The sequence below is a fragment of the Pungitius pungitius genome, chromosome 4, assembly GCF_949316345.1.
Source record: "Pungitius pungitius chromosome 4, fPunPun2.1, whole genome shotgun sequence".
Lineage (NCBI taxonomy): Eukaryota > Metazoa > Chordata > Actinopteri > Perciformes > Gasterosteidae > Pungitius > Pungitius pungitius.
In genome coordinates, this window is record NC_084903.1 from 24,343,218 (window position 1) to 24,363,156 (window position 19,939).

The following is a 19,939-nucleotide window of genomic DNA, read 5'->3' on the forward strand; positions in this document are numbered from 1 at the left end:
ACAACCTAATGAGCACAATCGGACCCTGATGCACAGAAACACTGTTATAATGGAGTAAATGACATTACAGAGCACAGATGCTGGGCTCTCCATCACATGACCAAAGCACTAGAACATGAGGTGGAACAGGGAACACGTGTTGATGGGTCACTTTGCTGCTGTTTCCCTACTGATCAACATCAGAGTCCTTCTTAGCTTGTGTTACTTTACTAATGAAGAGAAGGACTTTTGTGTTTCACAACCTGAACTGCAGTTCTGTGAAACTGATCATATCTCATTTTACAAGAAGCTGCTGACCGCCTAAAGATTAGAGGCCCGTTTCCATGACGACCAGAGATGTTCCTATGACATGGATGGTATCAGTAAGTAGCTGTAACAGCATCAGCTGCAGCTACTTCCTGCTTCTACTTTAACTGATCCAATCACAGGATGTTTTTCGTCTTTTTGGCACAAAAAATGTAACATGATAAAAAGTCTTAAACTACTATATGGACATTTATTTGTGGGGATAAAGAAGAACCACAGTGAGTGCTATGATGTGTTAAAATGAGTTTATATGTTACTGGTGAATAAATATGTCAATATTAAACAGCAAAAAAAAAGTTTGAATTCTGAGACTTGCCTCTAAAAAAATCCCTTTAAATGCTGTAAAACATTGAGGCACGAGGCAGAAAGCACATGCACGTGATGTGTCCCTGTGTGTGGACAGTGCACGTGTCTCACGGTGACACAGTGAGGATAAACTACTCTAGAGGAGGCTTTTGTGAAGGCCTCACTGCCCGACACGGGAAAGTCAAATCATGTGTTTTTGTCTTCCTCGGGTTGCCGTAGGCCGATCTGCTTCATTCCACCACTCGCCTGAGTCGTCTGATCTCACTGAATACGACCAAGTGACAGCTTCCCCACACACTCACTACACTAAATGTCCATGCTCCATGTTTCTGATTGGCCGCAAACATTGACTACAGTCATTTTTAAATCTTTTACTTAAATGTATCATTATATATGCTTTATTATACACTATAAGACACTCTTGTTTGGCATAGTTTAATATAAACTGTATCACTATATTCAGGGTCATCTGCTGAATCTGTTTGATGTGTTTGTTGCTATGGTAACATTAGCATCAAAGAAATTGTTGGACTTATTTGCATCGTGTATTTATTTTATTAATACTACACGGACTAAAGTTGCCTTGAGAGTATTTCCAATAGATCATTTTATATTGTAGCCAGGACTCTAATGCTTCAAACCAGGTGAACCATTCACATTTTTTTCATGATGAGAACCCATAATGTCGGTTCTGGTTCGGTTCTGACCCGTTTTATTTTGTGTCCCTTTGTCCATATGGGAGACTTTAGGGTGGATGACAATAACTGGTGCAGTCTGTGTGTAACGGACTCACTCAGCTCACCGGCTTCATGTTTCTCTGTTGTTAAACTTTAGTTCTTCATCAAGCTGCAGGAGGTTTTCAGCTCTGAACCCATTGGTCCATGTGACCGTCAATCAGCTGATCAACATCTCTGTGAGCTCATCCAGCCTCCTTCCTGTGTGAGTGTAGAGCAGGAAAGTACCAGAACAAGATCTAAGAAGAGTTTCTCAAGAAAAGTTTAACACATCAACAAATGTTTCTTTATGGAAAACATGTTTGTATTTTAACATGAAAATAAACTTTTGACATTTCAGTTTGGAATTCTTATTTTTTAGTGGGTTTTAAACATTTATATGCCATTTATATGTACCTTTCTGAATGAAGCATTGAATCCAGAATCATCTTCATCTCATGAAGTGTTCTAAATGAGAAGCTCCCCCATGTTGAAATGACCTCAGCGCCTCCCGTTGGGCCTCTAGATGCAAAGTGGATGGAGCGGCTCGGACTGGAAGCTGGTGGACTTCAGACTCCCCGACGTGGTCAAATATGTTCTAACATGGTCTCATGCTAAAAGAGTGATAATTGTCTGTATTGAAGCAATGTGTGAAAAGCAGGATGATTCCAAAGTGTCCTTTTGCAGCCGTGTAGGAAGGAAGGAGGCGAGTCAACGTGCTTTCACACAAACGCTCAAACAAAGCCACTCTGTCACCTCGACTGGACCTCGGTTCATTCCTCACTTGCTTTGTGACTTTTCACATCTGCTCCCAGATGGTTTAGTGTTTAGGGTTCCAAGCCTCTCGTGGCCACCTGCCGCTGGGGATGACCTTCGTGTGTGTGAATAAAAACTCAGCGCTTTGACTGCTGGGAGACGCCATCTCCACAGAGCACCGTGATACGGGTTTGTGTGTTTGACCTCCTGCTTGGAAGCAAGAAAAGGACTTTTAGGCCTTTGATCGTTCATCAAGACTAGAAACAAATCCTTCTCTTCTCCCAAACTACTTTTATTGAAACATTCCACAACAATTTGGGTCACAAACAGGACGCGCTGACCGTCCATCAGGCTCTTGGGACGGAGGAAGAGGCCTTTTCCAGGATCACCAGCTGAAGATCCTGCCTCATGTCTCCTTACAAGAGACAAAGGAGACCAAAGGAGTCCTGATTGACGTCACATGTGTCCACAGAAAAATCATTTATTTCTACACACTGAAATTCCAATTATGAAAAAGGGTAAAAAGTACCATAACGAAGACGGATGACTGATCAAGTGGTTTTTATAGTTTGGGGGAGACGATTATTTTTAGCATTTGGGTATTTTTATTTTCAGTGTTGTACGTGATTCTGGGATATTTCCAATGCGTCATTTCATGTGAAAGTAGATCGGATTGTGTGCGATAAAGATTTCACACGGAACAAATCCCCCGAGATGGTGACGCAGGTCGCTCGACTACGCAGGTAAAATAAGACGGTTGTTATTGAGCAGTATGTGAATTCTACTAAAGTAACTGACACCGTGGTGACATCTAAACGCATTTTGAGTCGGGGTTTTGCAAAGTTGTTCTTGTTTAAAGAAACTACGCCTTACGGTGACGACTGTGTTGTAATAAGATCACCGGTTGGGTCCACGCCACTAAAAGATGGGGCCGCAAAACACACGGACCCCTCGGGTCCAGTTGTGTATAAGATGCAGCAGAAACACGGGGAAACACGTGCAGTGTCTCCCGTACTGGACCAAAGAGTTTGGGTTCCCATAAAACGGCTCGTTACGTGCCGCTAAACTTCAAATGTTACGAGGGGATTGGGAGGCAAACACATGCCGATCCGCAGCAAGACCCACAACAAGCAGGTCCCACAACACACCACCTGATGGACAGGAGTCGGGGAGGAGGAGGCTGCATGTGAGGGGGAGACGGCATCCATGCTGAGACCAGGGCGCCCAAATGCCCCTTAAAACACGGACTCGCCAAATGGGATAGTAAACATTTCTGATGATTTGCATATAGACAATTATCAGTTAAAGTATTTCAAACATAAACATGTTTATTTCTCATAAACATCTCCTCCAGTTCTTCTTCTGTTGGGCATCACAAGTGCAATATGTCTCTAGGCCTCACTGTGCGGCCTGATCTAGTGGGAGTGCAGTCACGTGGTTGTTTTGAACCTGCAGGGTCTTGCTGTACGGATCGATGCTCAGTTTCCTCAGGCTCCATCTGGTGGTTGTTTGGTGGAAGTACCCGGTCTGCGTCACGTTCACACGTCTGCAGGAGGTGACGCCGGTTACGCCTGAGCACGTGACCTCCATCAGTGTAGATGTCGTAGGACCTGTGGGTACCTGCTGGTTCCCGTGGCTCCTTCTGGAACACCTGCTGCTTGTGTAACACCCTCAAAGACTCACGTTGGATGTGTCTTCATCCACCTTTATTTGTTCATTGAAGGTTCCTGTAAAACATGAAAACACACATCAGCGCAACAGCGCCAACTGTCGGTTGTTCTTCTGCTGAGAACCGGATGAAGCCGGTTCCGCGGGAGCTAGCTTAGATGTAGCCACCGCCGTTTGTAGCGCGCTGCTGTCATCACCGCTCTTATGCCAGCCTCAGAGGCAGCAAGGACAAATTATCATCATTCACAAATCCTCTATTATTTCCATCTATCGTTCTCCAGTTCCTGACATTTACATCAAAATGCTCGGCCTGTAAACTTAAAACTCTCTGTTCCCTTTAGGGCACCAAGGCACTTAGTGGACTACACATTCAACAACACATTGAACATCTACACATTGAAAAACACCTTTGTTTTCCATATTCTTGTGTCGTTGAGTTCTTTTGTGTGTGCATGGGTGCATCTTCATTCAGCCTTGTACTTCAACGTCCCTTACAGTCCAGGGGCGCCACAAGGTGTGACCTGACTGAAGTGTTTATGTTTATGCTCCCACCACAGACGGCTTGCCCACTTCCTCATATGTCAGCATCCTTGGCGGACGCCGCTCTCTTTGTGGGCGGGTAGTCACAGGTCGCAGGTCAGGTTCCTCATGCGAGGCTTGGACTGAGTCTGGTTGTGATCCCTTTGAAGAGATCAGCAGCGCTGTTCCCTCCAGTTTCCAATGTTACAAGAGAAGGAGCCTTCACCCCCAATGGAGGCGAGCTAAGACGCCTTCGATGCTTTAACGTTACTGCCCCCTCCAGGGAGAAACGCCCGCCCCCCCAGTACAAGCAGCGTGTCCGCTGTAGAATTCCTCCTCGATGAGTAGGTCTCACCTAGTAGGTGTGAAAAGGGGGATTTGTAGAGTATTAAATATAATCATGCATGCAAGGGACTTAGACTAATTAGAGGAACGCCGGACCGGAAGGCTGCAGATCCTACACTGTAAAAAAAAAAGAGGTTTTTGTTCATTCAATTTCCCTAAGTCAGTTCAACTAAAAAGTTGAGTGGTGATCCACTTATAAATTCAACTGCAATAGTGTGAGCAACACAGATTTTGCAGTTGACTCAACTGTATAGACGTGTGGCCCCTGCAAAAGCGCGTAGGAAACCCCACGCAGCCACCAGCGGCTGAGCCTACAGCAGGGCTATTCAATTACAAATCCAGTTGGGCCAGATTTTTAAATCGAGAAAGGTTAGTTGGGTCATTTCAGCGGCGAAGCAAATTTTAAAACCAACACAAACAAATTTATTGAAAAACATTTATTAATTGTTTCTCTTTTGACTTTGGTCAGTTTGCACAGCAAAGGGTGCATAAAAAACAAAAGAGCTAACTGAACAGAATCTGAGGTAGCTCCTACTTTTTCCACTTACAAAAGAAAAGAAACTGACCTAGGCACCTCTTGCCTAGGCCTACCTAGGCTACATATCTGACCTATCTGAGTGCATAAAACTAAAAAGTGCACAGTAAGCAATTCACAATAACAACATAAAACGTTTCCTTTTGAAATAAAATAAACATCTTGCTCAAATTCGACCCATGCAGGAACATCTCAAAGTGCATAAAAATAAAAAGTGCACAGTGTGAGATGTGGGGTTCTCTGTGTGTGTCTTCTTGTATTTACTTTTTAGCTTGTAGAATAGATGTCCGCTTGTAGGACAGATGGCGTGACCGGATCGGTCCTTATAAGGCAGACAATGTGAAAGGTGGAAGAGAGAGCACAGGAATAAATGAAGATAAAATATTATCTGAGATAAAACACCTGCGACCGAAGGGAGAGCCAGTTTGAACCCATTTTCAGAGCAAGGCCGAAGGCTGCAGGAGAGAGTACCAGACACTCATTGTTCGGGGAAGGCGTTTGTTACAGAAGGATGAACTGGGTTGAACCAACGTTCAAGGGCACCAGAGGGATTAAAACAGGTCAGAGTCAGAAGGCAGGCGGACTTTGGAAGGGATTTGCTTGCGATGCGTATTTCATTGTCTCCAGATATATCTGCGGAGAATTGCTCATGTACAACTTTTTCTCTTCTAAATAAATGTTAAACTTTTTAACTAATCTCCTGTAGTGGATTCTTCTAGTCAACCAACTCGGGTGGATAAGGAATATCCTAACAACAGTATTCACAACTTTAACTAACTACACAAGCTGCACACTGAGGGAACATATTTTACACATCCCACATTATATTGATGTAGTTAGGCTACATTTACTCTGCTGACTTAGTGGGAGAAGTGACATTTTTTGTTTTGAACGAGAGCAGTGACTTTAGGCTCGTAAGTTGTCAATGCAAATCCGGAGGCATTGATGGACAGTCCGTCAATCAGGGAGCAACGACAGTTGCTTTTTATGGAGTTCATGTGTGAAAAACCTGACTCACATGTGTATGTTGATCCAAACATACTGAGGATGACGATCGCTACTTTCTTAATGTTAGGGAACTGATGTACGTTGACATCTGTCCAAAACATTGCGGGCCCGTTAGTGCAAAGCTGCTGTGTCATGGTTACCGATGACTGCATGTCAACAAGTTCGAGTGTGAATTTGCCCTCGTCACTGGAAGGAACCACGTCCTTTGCCCGGGCGGATAAGTCCCCTTCTATTGCAACAGTGAACGGGTCTCTGGCAAAAACGGCCACCTCTGTGGGCAGAACAAGTCCATCCAATCGACCAGCAAAGTTCTTTTTCAGGCTCGCAATGAAATCTGTCATCACATCCGTGATTTCTGCGGGGGATGAGATGTATTTGCGGAGTGTCGGAAAATGGAGCATTCTGCTCAAATCAGTTGCGAAAAGGTCCAGTTTAACTTGGAATGCGCGCATCTGTCCCACAAGGTCGATGACAGTTTTGTCTCTGCCTTGTAGTCCCAAATTGAGATCATTCAGGTGTATGAAAGCAGGCATCAGCCATGAAGTTGTCGTCCAGTATACGACTCAAGTGCGTTTCTGCCTTTTTTTGCTTGCTGCTGCGGAGGAAAGTTATGATCTCCTCTCTGAGACCACAGAAACGCTCCAGTGCTTTGCCTTTGGACGGCCACCTCACGTCATTATGCAAAAGCCCCATCTGTCACAAGCATGCACACACACTTCATATCCAGACCATTGTCTTTAAAAAAAGCAGAAATTTTCCCAAAGACTATATCGCCAGTTGTGTGTCCTTCTAACGGCAGTAGGGTGAGCAGCTCCTCTCGGAAGCATTTGCCGTCAAAAAAACGGACATATATGCACAACTGAGCAGTATCAGTTTTGTCTGTGGACTCATCGACTGCTATAGACATAGTGTCAGCTTTCCTCAGGTCTCCTAACATCGTTTCATACACATCTGCAGCAAGAATTTCAACTCTCCGACTGTTGGAAGTATCTGACAGGGGTATGTTTGTTATAGCAGATGCCACGCTCGTTTTCATTTTATCGTCATTTATCACCTGATCCACGCTGGCCAGCATACAGTCCTTCACGGTTTCAGAGTCTGTGAATGGCCTTTTCTTTTTTGCCAATATCCAGGAAACACGAAGGGATGCTGCGGTAGCTCTTGGGCTGTAAATGACCGTACCATAGTAACACTGCTCCGGTTGTAAGATGCAATCAAACTCTGCACTTTTGCAGCCCTCTCTTGAGATCCCTCGGGAAAATTGGTGCGGAAAGTCTGGTGTTTTTCAGCGTGGTGCCGCCGCAGATTGTAATCTTTAAGTACTGCAACGCACTCATTACAAATTAAACACATCGGTTTGGCATTTGGATGTGGCGGTAAAATAAACAAGTATTTGTCAGTCCAGGCAGGGTTAAACCGACGGATTTTACGTTTCAGTGTTGAGAAAGACATATTGATAGTAATGTAGGCTACTGCCGGCACAGCACGCTCTGCATTGTTTACATGTTGGTAGTTTTGGCGGGACGCAGAATAACCAATCCCACTATGGCCACGCCAAGCCCCGCCCTACGAAGCAGTCAGGGGATGGGACCTGTACACGGACACCTGGCCAATCGTAGTGTGTGAATGCTATTGAAGGGCGGGTCTTGGCGTGGCCATAGTGGAGTGAAAATATCGCTGGCGGGACCCTATTTTCCCTTTTGTACTGTCTATTGCGGAACTACGGGCTGGGCCACTCTGAGGTTGCCTTCGGGCCGGATGTGGCCCGCGGGCCGCCACATGAATAGCCCTGTTCTACAGTGACACAAGAACACTCCATTTTGGATCAGGAGCTGCCAAGGTAAGAACGTTTCATCCTGCTTGTATTCATCGTTTGTTAAATTTAATCTTGAATAGGAAACTTGATAAATCGTACACATGGTTTACTTTGCTGCAGTAGTTTTAAGTGATTTAAAAAGCTATTGTTGATGGCCAAGTTTGCTTGCTAAGCTGTTAGTAAGCTAACGTTAGACTATAAACTTGGCGTTTTATAGTTTCTCTATTGCTGAGTGTGTAATTCTCAGCTCATAAATAATTTTCAAGTAGAACTGAGTAAATCATGACAACCCATTTGCCATTGATAGCGCATGAATATTAACTTAAATCACTGATGTTAGTGTGAGATGTTAATTTTAAACAATATTTTTATTGGAACTAAATACTGCACGAACTAGGAAACTGTGTCTAGACTTGTCATCTTTTAGGAGCGTTAATGGGGGGGGGGTCATTCACAGGAAAAGCCTTTTGTAAACTCCTGTAATCTTGTGCTTGAGCTCGTCCTTTTCAGCGTTTTCACTACTAATTATTAACCAATCATCCAACCATGTGTTAATTAAGGTAACTTAACGTGCATTTGTGTAATTAGCTGAACAGAAATTCATAAATACCCGTTTTAAACGGAAAGTTTTGTCAGCACACAAAATGTTGTCTTAGCCAGCAAACGGTTGCTTTGGCTGTTCAGTTTTGTATGGAGGACAAAAAATGACTTAAGTATAAATACATAATGTATAAATAAATACAGGAATAAATAAATGTGTACATAAATGAATAAATGTATTAATTAATGTGTAAATAAATAAATGTGAAGATAAATATATGAATAAATTAATCAAAGTTGATAATAAAACAGGTCATAAACAAATACATACCATTAATTTATTTCTACATTTCAGTTATCCTACATTTCTTCATTTATTTATTTATAGGTCTGTATCATATATTTATTTCTACGTTTCTGTTCTACATTTCCACATTTATTTATGCGTGCGTCTGCATATTTGATGAAATTGTACTTTCTTGTTTCTTGCAAATCACTAAAACAGGGTTAAGATTCTAAAAACCAAGCAAGTTGAACACAACAAACAACTGAGGAAAACAGCAGAGAGTAAACCAAAGAAAACACAAGACTACAAAATATAAAATGGCAAAACAGCAGCAAGTTCTCTCTGTACGGCACTGGACCAAAGGAGGGTGGACTTTGTGTTTGTACAGAGTGTTTGTGTGAAGTAACAATATTGCCCCCCCCCAGTAGAAGTGAGTCCTGCTGATGAATGGTGCTCGGTGCGTTCATTGAGGCGGCAGGTTGCAGGTTGGATGGACGTCTACATTTAAACGGTGAGGACTGACTGGACGCTTTGTGGGACGACGTGTTGTTGAGTAAACGCTACAGACGTCTCCACAGGAGGGGGCTCATCTACTCGTGTGTGTGTGTCCAGTGAGGGGCCTCTGACAGGAGCCCAGTGGGGGGGCCCTTAAGTTACCTGGTGGCAAAGAGCACTGAGCGGTAAGGCCTCAGAGAGGACTCATTGGACCGTGATGCTGTAACAAGAGAACATCTGCAGTGGGGGGGGGGGATTGTGTGATGATACATGTGTGTGTGTGTAGGTGTGTGCTAATGACGAGCGCTGACACATGTCCTCATGTTCTAGTCCTTTCTAGGGTATTGTGTAGGTAGGGATGTGTCTATAGTCATACATGTAGATGAGTCACAGTCTGATGGAGGGAGAGGAGAAGCCAGCAGGAGGCCCTCAGACAGAGAGGGTGAGGAGCAAAGGTTGAGGAGATGTTGTTGGAACCATGATGCCGGTTTTGGTGGTTTTGTTCTTCTTGAGGGAAACACCGGGTGAATTGGGACATGCAGTTCCTCCACATGAACACAAGGGGCACATGACCATGAACCTGCACGTGAGTAAGTGCCTGCTAATGGGAACAGGTGATGATGGGAAGCAGCCAGTCAACGTGTCTGCATCCAGGTGGCGTCTCATACTGTAACCACAACATGTGATGAAATGCAAGGAAATGGACCTTGGTGATTATATGCAGAGCTCGGATTAAATATGACTTAAAGACACTCACTGGACAGTGGACATGTCCCCCCGTTCGCCCTGTAGTGTCTTAACACATCCATGGAAATGTGTTGGGGCCTCTACAGACATGGAGACAGGACTCGTTGTGACACTGAGGGCTGCAGAAGGTTCAGGACGAGATGCTGCAGAGACAGCAGCTGTGGGACAAAGGTCTCACGTGTAGACGCTAGGAGACAGAAGGGGACGGCCAGCGAGACAGAATGAACTGATGAATGAGCCAGTTAGTCCAGCATCAACACAGCAGATAGAGGCAGAACATTGGAGAACATCAGGACCATCAGGTGCGTGGTCACAATGAGGGAGACACAACAGAGTCAACACAGCAGAGAGGTGGGCTGGTGAAGGACGAGGAGGACAACAGTGGGACACCAGGAGGAGAGGGACGTAGTGAGGACTGAAGGAAATGTCCAAACTAACGTGTTGCATCGCCGCCTCGTTGGTGTCTTTCTGGGAAGAACTCGGTTTATTCGAGTGTTGTTGCTCCAATAAATGTGTGTGAAGTGAAGCATCAGATGTGCAGTGTGTTCTGTGTGTTACTCAGAGTCCCCGTGAGGACGTGTGGGTCCTCACCACCAGTCACATAGATGAAGTCAACCAGTGAGACAAGAACTAGAGAGTAGTTTAAACTGGGAACCAATGAGTCCACAAGGTCTTATCTTCAGGGTCCGGATCCGGACCGCGGTCCACCAGTCAGTGACCTCTGGTGTAGAGACACAGCGATGGAATCACAGGGTCACGTGACATGTGACCTTTGCTAGGAGCCAGATGATGGCATTGAAATGGCCAGTAAAACTACTGGTTTCCAGGAAGTGCTTCAGTGGTGAAACACTTCCTGCTTCCTGATGAGGAGGAAAACCCACGGACACAATGATGTAAAAGGAACCTTCACATGACGCATCATGTTCAGCAGCTACAGCTACGAATGCTGGATGTGACTCACTCTGTCGCTCTAAAGTCAGGAGGAAATATTGTACAAACACCAGTTTACTGGAGAGATGAACGAGTGAGATGCATCATGGGAACATCCGTGTGTCCGTCAGTCATCATTTCAGCCCTCGTTAACCACGTGTCATCGTGGGGAGATCGAGGTCAGAGGTCACAGGAGGTGAAAAGAACTAAATGGGTTACAGTGGTTTTTAAAATAGTGTTTTTTATTAAAAGTACCCAACAAATTATAACATAATTCAGACTTGCTACCTTATTATTTTGAATTATTTAACAAAGTCACATTCACACTTGAGTGTCTCTTACTAAGCAGGAAATGAACTTGCCACAGAATAAATGTGTTAATTATTAGCAGAATGTGTGATCATCACCATAAAGCTTCTCGTTCTCTCGTCTCATACTTTATTAAACTGGTTTTGTTTCCTTGAACACAGCAGGTGACACAGACACATTTATCAAAGTGATCTTCATCATTTCATCTCTTTGTGTGATGACACATGAAAACTGATGCTTGTTGCGTGTTAGAACACACGTGTGCACATGTGAGGGAAAAGTCCTTCTCATGATGCTCACGTGTGCTTTTGGTGATTAAAGGTCACAAGTTGTCCTCTTTTCCTCATTCAGACAACTCTTAAAGTACTTTGTTAGAGTGGAACTAGTACTAAAAGTATCTGTGGAACACAAGTGTGTTTAGTTTGATTAATTACAACATTCTTATTCAGGAGCAAGACCCTTAAGAACATAATATCATCAATTAAAATTCCATTACTGACAGAAATAAACACAATACTTGGGATTTAAGTCAAATCTTTTATTATGCAAAATTTTTAAATTGCTTTAAGACAAAATTAAGTAAATCACAAAGTATAAATTTAAGTAATATTCTCGCAAATTAAGTAAAATCCTTAAAATATAAAAAGCAAACTCCACAATGACAATGTTCTTTTGGAAAAGGCAAAATCCTTAATTAAAACAAATAGTATATTTATTGATTACTAAAGTAAGTAAATAAACATATTTCTAATAAAATATCCCTATTTCTGAAATAATTAAACTGCTCAAGCAAAGTACAAAATGAAGTATATTTATGAATATTAATCATGAAAAAGCAAAAGGTAATTTCCTCAATTAAACATGAAGAATTTAAGATTCAAGCAAAATCTTTTAAGGTTCTTAAAAAAAAACCTTAAACACAAGATATTTTAAATGAATTAAAAACAATAAAATGAATTAAAAACAGTAAAATATGCATAAAAGTTAAGTCCTGAATTACAAACTAAAATCCTGCAGTGGAACAATAAGTGAAATTAGTGAAAGCGTTTCACTAAAGTAAGAGTTTTATGATGCGCTGTTGTTCTTATTTGTATTATTATGATCGTTTTTATTGAAATGTAGTCCAGCTGTATGGATCTGTATCAATGAGTCATGTGACCCAGTAGAGATAGCTGAGGTGAAGTGATGATGTCATCACATCTGTTGATGACACCAGCAGGTTCTCATCATTGACTTTCATTGTACAGAAGGTAGAAGATGGATGTCAATGGTTCATGTCTGTCTGATTTAATGCATCACATTCACATTGTTCCTCATAGTCTTTGGTTTCTAAGGCTGCTTGGACTCTGCTAAACCTGATCTCAGGTCTACTTTATTCAACTTTATACCTGTGAGGTGTTTTAGAGCAGGAACCAATGGGCTTTGAGCTGAGAGGCACAGACAGGAAGTCAGAAGGTATGAAGAGAGAGGAAGAAACACAGGCTCTAATAAAGTCACATCATATTCCAGCCTTCATGCGTATGAAAGTGAGCTGATGCTGGTTGTGTGTTACAAATCCATCTGGATGTGAGAGGAGCTCCTTGGAGGAGCTACTCTGCTCCCTGAGCTCCTTCTTCTTCAGCTGCAGGAACACCCAGGTGATGATGATCCAGCTCAAAGTCCTCCCGTCTGCCCAGCTTCCGCCCCCTGGTGGTCTGGAGAGACATGACAGCACCTGTCTTCAGTTGACTAGTCACAGAGCTTCATGTGGTCCAACAGACGCGTGTCCGTACCTTACAGTAGAAGTAAAGGCCAACGTTCACCACCAGCAGCATCAGAGGCAGGAGGACCGCTTTGATGATGAGAGGTGTTGGATCTGCTCACACACATGGAGAGTGATCACATGACACCATGAGTCCACCAGCTCCCATGGAACCAAACACTGTATTACTCTGTGTTTACTTCATATTCACTGATTGAACAGTTCATCTGCTTTATGGTCCATTAGAGACCTGTCAATCAGTGTGTAGCCCCGCCCTAAAGCATCACCTGCTTTATGGTCTATTAGAGACCTGTCAATCAGTGTGTAGCCCCGCCCTAAAGCATCACCTGCTTTATGGTCTATTAGAGACCTGACAATCAGTGTGTAGCCCCGCCCTAAAGCATCCCCTGCTCAATGGTGTATTAGAGACCTGTCAATCAGTGTGTAGCCCCGCCCTAAAGCATCCCCTGCTCAATGGTGTATTAGAGACCTGTCAATCAGTGTGTAGCCCCGCCCTAAAGCATCCCCTGCTCAATGGTGTATTAGAGACCTGTCAATCAGTGTGTAGCCCCGCCCTAAAGCATCCCCTGCTCAATGGTGTATTAGAGACCTGTCAATCAGTGTGTAGCCCCGCCCTAAAGCATCCCCTGCTCAATGGTGTATTAGAGACCTGTCAATCAGTGTGTAGCCCCGCCCTAAAGCATCCCCTGCTCAATGGTGTATTAGAGACCTGTCAATCAGTGTGTAGCCCCGCCCTAAAGCATCCCCTGCTCAATGGTGTATTAGAGACCTGTCAATCAGTGTGTAGCCCCGCCCTAAAGCATCCCCTGCTCAATGGTGTATTAGAGACCTGTCAATCAGTGTGTAGCCCCGCCCTACAGCATCACCTGCTTTATGGTCTGTTTGAATTTAAATGGTCCATAATTTACTAAATAAACATTATTCTGTATTGAAGTCTTGAAACTAGAGAATGAAACCATAAACTCATGTTCAGTTCTCAGAGGACCAGAGTTACCATGGTAACCAAACCGCTCCGTCTTACAGCATATTGTTAGCTGACCCCTTTTAGCTGTTGTTTAGGTTTGGTTACTCTTTGACATGTGTAACACAATGACAGGAGTCAAAGTCCTTCCAGAAACATCATGCATGGACTCTGTGGTCAGCTGATCATCTTCAGTCCGTTTGGACCAATCATCTTCCACTAAGCTGCATGTGAACAGTCAGCTTACCTTCCACAGAGACAGAGAGCAGACGGCTCTCAGAGGAGAAGTTATGAGAAAAAACATAGAGGTGATAAACACATCTGTAGCTTCCTTGGTGGGCGGGCTCTGCAGCAGGAAACAGGAAGTGGGCAGAGTGATTGACAGCTGGCTCGGTGTAGTTGTGTGCCGAGTTGAAGGAGAGGAAGATGAGCTGAAAGGAGCCTCCTGGGTACTGTGGCTGGATGGAGCAGCAGATGATGAAGGTGGAGCCCCTGAGCACCTGAGCCCCCTGCTGCTGGGCCTCGGAGACCCCGTACATGGAGGAGGACACAGAGATGATTGGCTGAAGCAGCAGGTCTGTAACAGAGAGATGAAGACAGGTCATGTTTACCCTTCATTAAAAGAGACGGACCCTCAATAAGGAAGTGATGTCACAGACAGACAGACAGTACATAGATGATGTCACTGATGGACTTACCTGAGCAGGTGAGATCCACGATGGAGGAAGAGTAAGTTGATGTTATACACTCCCTCAGAGCAGATCCAGACTGAACACAGTCAGAGTCAATCCCCCACACAGATCTCTCTGAGGACTCCTCTCTGTGTCTGATAGAAACAGCAGAGCCACAGTCCAGATCTCTACAGAGAACATCTGCTTCCTTCAGGTTCATTCCATCGTAATCTACTGGTCTCCATTCTCCTTGATATTTCACCTCCAGGGTTCCTTCACAGCGACTGGCTCCTCCCACAAACCTTAAAGGTACTGAACCTAAACAAGAGAGTCGTCAGTAGAAGAACAAAGTGAGTTTCAGTAGAACAGAAATGAACCAGATCAAAGCTGCAGCTCCTCTTCTACCTGAGCAGGTGAGTCCAACAGCTTTACCAGGTGAGCAGGTGTTTCTCTCTGAGCCTGAGCTTCTACAGTCCAGGAGAGCAGACTCATGGCCTCCACACTGGAACCCTTTGGTCCACATTGGAGCCTCCACTTCTCCATAGAGCGCCCCCTGGAGGACTGAAGGAGCCCCACAGCCAAGCTCCCTACAGACCACCTCTGCACCCTGCTGGTCAAAGTCCTCTTCACACACTGAGGACCACTGGTTAGACTGGTTAGACCTCACCTCCAGTCTGCCTGAGCACAGACCAGACCCACCCACCAGCCTGATGGAGTCTGGAGAGAAGACAGAAGATGAGAGACACATTAAAGACATCTGTTGCTAAGTGGGGATCTACCCACTGAATCTGTAACTTAAGTGATTTCATGAACTAAAATGTGATGTTATGTATTATTTTATAACATTTATATCAGTTAACCTAACGTTACAAGTGACTCTTCTGCTCTGTTGGATCACTCGTCTCCTTCCTAAATAAATTAAATCCTCCTTTTATAAACTTTTCTTTTTTTAAATACTTTTAAATTTAAACTTTTCCTTCCACGATGTCTTCAGTCCGTCCGGAGTTTCTTCATTTTTTAAACATAACTCAACTTAGAATTGAAGAGCCTCACATAGGATGAAGTTGTAATTCTTACAGCTTTGTATTCATACTTCATCACCTCAGTGGAGGCTTTAACTCAAAGCTCCAGTGTTGGTCAACTTGATCCTGGACCAGTAGATGAAGGTCAACCACTGGAAGGCTGGAACCTGCTTCTGCTTCTGCTTCTTGTGTCGATGGACTCGTTTCACTTCATGGCTCTAAAAGGTTTGAACGTGTTGCAAAGCAATTCACCTCCAGACCACCAGGTGGAGTCACGTGTTTTGTTGGAGACGACCTACAGAGTGACGTCTTTGTGTGGAACTCGTGGGTTTGTTTATTTATTTATCAGACTGCTTTTCATGGCTTTTCTTTCATGGACATATTTGTTCCGTATTTTCCTCCAACTTTGTTCACCCATCAACCGGCAAACCGACGTGTGCAGAGATGTCCCTCCATGAATCGGAGGCCATCATCACGTCCTTACAGTCCCCCAATGACGGGTTGTATCAGTGTTCATATTTATTTTTTAATGAGTTTTAATAATGGAATGATGCTATGAAACCAGAAATGTGAGCCTCCTGAAAGGATGCAGTCAGCAGACCAATCACAGCCCTGCGAGCTGCGTGAGGCTCGCAAAGCTTTTGACGCAAGTTTATAAAAATGTGTCGATGCAGGAAAGCAGCAAGAGGGGTGAAAAGGCAGCAAGGGGCTCTGTGTGCGAGTCCTTGTGTTTCTCTGAAAACACAGAAGTACAAACTAGGCTTTTGTTGTTGTTTGATTGTTAACCTCCTGTAGCAGGTGGCACCATGGGGGGGCGCTGTGGGGTCAAGGTGGTGCACCTATAAAAGGGGAAGTGGCACTTTGCCATGAAGTGCCAGTTTCCTGGTGGGCCCCCACGGTATGGTTGGGCCCCCAGTAGTGGAGAGAAAGCTCCATTCTCTCTTTGTAAATATATTTGTTCTTTCATATGTATTAATGGATGAAAAGGTTTTAATGGAGTTTGCATGACAGGATCGGGAGGAGAGGCACCGATCCGGGCAAAGAGGGAACGAATGGGTGTGAGAGTGGGTTTTTTAATTAAATTAAAGTATGAATTAAAGTTAGTTGTTGGTAATTGTGTATCCTTGTGTTTCAGTTGTTATCCCGCTACCTGCTGTCCTTTTGTTAGTTTTCAGCGGTTAGTCCGCTCCTGGTCCATTGTATTTTGTTTTAGACAGAGCGGACTAACCACTTTAAGTGTTTGTTTGTTTTCTGATCACTTTCCCCACATTTCAAGGTACACTTCATGCAGCGCTCCGGGCAAACCCTGACCTATGGTGTGAACTGGGGGGGGGAGGGGGGTTGGCCTTATACACAGGTGTGCTGTGCCGTGTTAAGCGGGTTTGACCGCGGTGTGTTTCACAGGGTGACTCGGGGCGCTCGGAGCCTGCAATGTGTGTGTGTGTGGGGTCGGATTAGACCCATTTGTAATAAATAATATTAAACAATATTCGGCTTCTGTTTTTATATTTATAAGTTAACACTCCCACCACTTAAGGGGGCGGAGCTATGTTTCAATGACAAGGTGCATATAATCAGAAGGATTACCTGCCACAGGTGTTGGTGCTTTGGAGGCCAATAGTTGTGTGAGTGAGAGTGTGGAAGGTGGAAGGTGAGCGTGGAACAGTCAGCGTAGAAGAGAGACGTGAAGAATGTGTTCGGATCCCTTCATGGTGTCAGGAGTGTTGTATTCTTTTCATTTATGTGAAGGAAAGGTGGACTTTCACAAAACTGAGGTGTATGTTTGGAGATCAAAATAAAGGACAAAGACTATTGGAGACGTCTCCAGGATTATTTCATGCGTCAAAACGAACTTCCCACCAGCGACAGGGACCTTACTTTCTGACAGGCCAAAGGGTCACTACGACCAGTTTCTCTATTCAAGACGTCTCTGAATCTGTCACCAGTTCTCTGCTCACTCAAGAACTAACAAAGTTAACATGGCCACCCAGCTGCGACGCACACAGGACGGCGTGAGGACACACAACCAGGACGTGGATGAAAACAGGACATTTCATCCAGAAGAATTCAAAGTGTGGAGTTTAGTGGGGCTTTTGAGTCTTTCCTCAACACACAACAAACTACGTTCATCTCAACATATATAACCTTATTATATGATATTTATATTGGACATTTATGTGGATATCTAAGCTCATTAGATCCACTGATGTGTGTCTGGTTTAAAATGGTGATTTGATTCCACAAAGCAGTCAGAGCAGCAGACTCAGTAGATCTGCTTCAAGAGGAGATGGTGTTATTTCACACAGGTCAAGAGGTCATTCTGTGTGAAGGCGGCCCACTGGTGGAACGCTGCAACACGTACCAGACCTTCACGTGACCTTCAGGATCAGGTGTGCTGTCTGTCCTGCTGCATTCTGCTATTTGTGCATTTGTGTTGTTCTTTGTGTGTGTGTGTGTGTGTGTGTGTGTGTGTCATGTGCTTCAGTGGTTCACTGTGTGTGTGCTTCCCCTGTAGGTGTGTGTGTGTGTGTTCTGCCTGCAGGCTGCAGCCTCTTATGGTCGCTCTACTCTATTGTCCTACTTCTTTAGCTGTGTGATGGTTTTGTTTGTACGTTGTGTCCATTTTTCTATGAATTTTAATTACATTTTCTGTCAAGATTTGAAATATTCATTTTATTTTAGGAGGCCTTAAAAACATCTGGTTGAGGACAGCAGATGTAAATGAGCCTCTGACTAACTTACAGTACACCTGTTGATTAGTGTGCACAGTCCCTGCAAAATAAATGAATAAATAATTAACTACTTCTTTAGCTGTGTGATGGTTTTGTTTGTACGTTGTGTCCATTTTTCTATGAATTTTAATTACATTTTCTGTCAAGATTTGAAATATTCATTTTATTTTAGGAGGCCTTAAAAACATCTGGTTGAGGACAGCAGATGTAAATGAGCCTCTGACTAACTTACAGTACACCTGTTGATTAGTGTGCACAGTCCCTGCAAAATAAATGAATAAATAATTAACTATTGAAATGTGCTCATAGTGATGTTTCACAGGTACAAATAACCCTGCTGGTTTAAATGTTTATTACAGAGAATATGTAAGTAACTTGTGATATGAAGTTATATTAAACATGTGGGAGGCATCATTGTACCTGTAATAACGCCTCTCACATTTAACTCCTACAGTCTGGCTTCAGTTCACCTTCTGAGTCTCTAAATGTTGGATCACATGGGTCAGAGTGTCAGTCCAGGTGATCTCCTCCTCCTCTTAGCTTTGTTTCATAGGTCACAAGGTGGAATAGAAAGAGATTCTCTCTGGTATGAATGAAGAGTTATGGGACTGACTGATGGAACACAACTATCCACACCTCAGAAGATGGGCCTTGACCCTGATGAAGAAACATGTCTCCACTTCAGCATCACCAGGTGCTGAGCCAGTAGAGGTAAACATGCAGAAAGTCCTGTTAGAAAGCCGACCACGTGGAACCTGAAGGTCCACTGGATGAGGAAGGGACAGGTGAAGGCTCATGAAGGGAGAGAGCCTCCTCAGAGAGGTGATAGATTCACAGTGTGTAGTGAGGGAGGGACTGGACCAACACACAGGAAGTACATGACACATAGATGATGTCACTGATGGACTTACCTGAGCAGGTGAGATCCAGCATGGAGGAAGAGGATTGTGACCATAAACACTCCCTCAGAGCAGATCCAGAATGAACACAGTTAAACTGAATCCTCCACACAGATCTCTGTGAGGACTCCACTCTGTGTCTGATAGAAACAGCAGAGCCACAGTCCAGATCTCTACAGAGAACATCTGCTGCCTTCAGGTTCCATTCATCGTAATCTACTGGTCTCCATTCTCCTTGATATTTCACCTCCAGGGTTCCTTCACAGCGACTGGCTCCTCCCACCAACCTCACAGGTTCTGAACCTAAACAAGAGAGTCGTCAGTAGAAGAACAAAGTGAGTTTCAGTAGAACAGAAATGAAGCAGATCAAAGCTGCAGCTCCTCTTCTACCTGAGCAGGTGAGTCCAACAGCTTTACCAGGTGAGCAGGTGTTTCTCTCTGAGCCTGAGCTTCTACAGTCCAGGAGAGCAGACTCATGGCCTCCACACTGGAACCCTTTGGTCCACATTGGAGCCTCCACTTCTCCATAGAGCGCCCCCTGGAGGACTGAAGGAGCCCCACAGCCAAGCTCCCTACAGACCACCTCTGCACCCTGCTGGTCAAAGTCCTCTTC

General features: G+C 44.1%; 1 protein-coding gene across 1 annotated transcript; it reads right to left on the reverse strand.

Annotated features, from left to right (window-relative positions):
• Window positions 1-3,479: 3,479 nt before the first annotated feature.
• LOC119196003 (scavenger receptor cysteine-rich type 1 protein M130-like) lies at window positions 3,480-19,612 on the reverse strand (the record flags this gene model as incomplete). The annotated part of the gene is made up of 5 exons (XM_062562032.1): window positions 3,480-3,608; window positions 6,297-6,511; window positions 14,701-14,985; window positions 15,079-15,393; window positions 19,513-19,612. Coding segments are annotated over 5 exons (1,044 nt in total), but the record flags the coding sequence as incomplete, so codon positions are not given.
• Window positions 19,613-19,939: the final 327 nt, after the last annotated feature.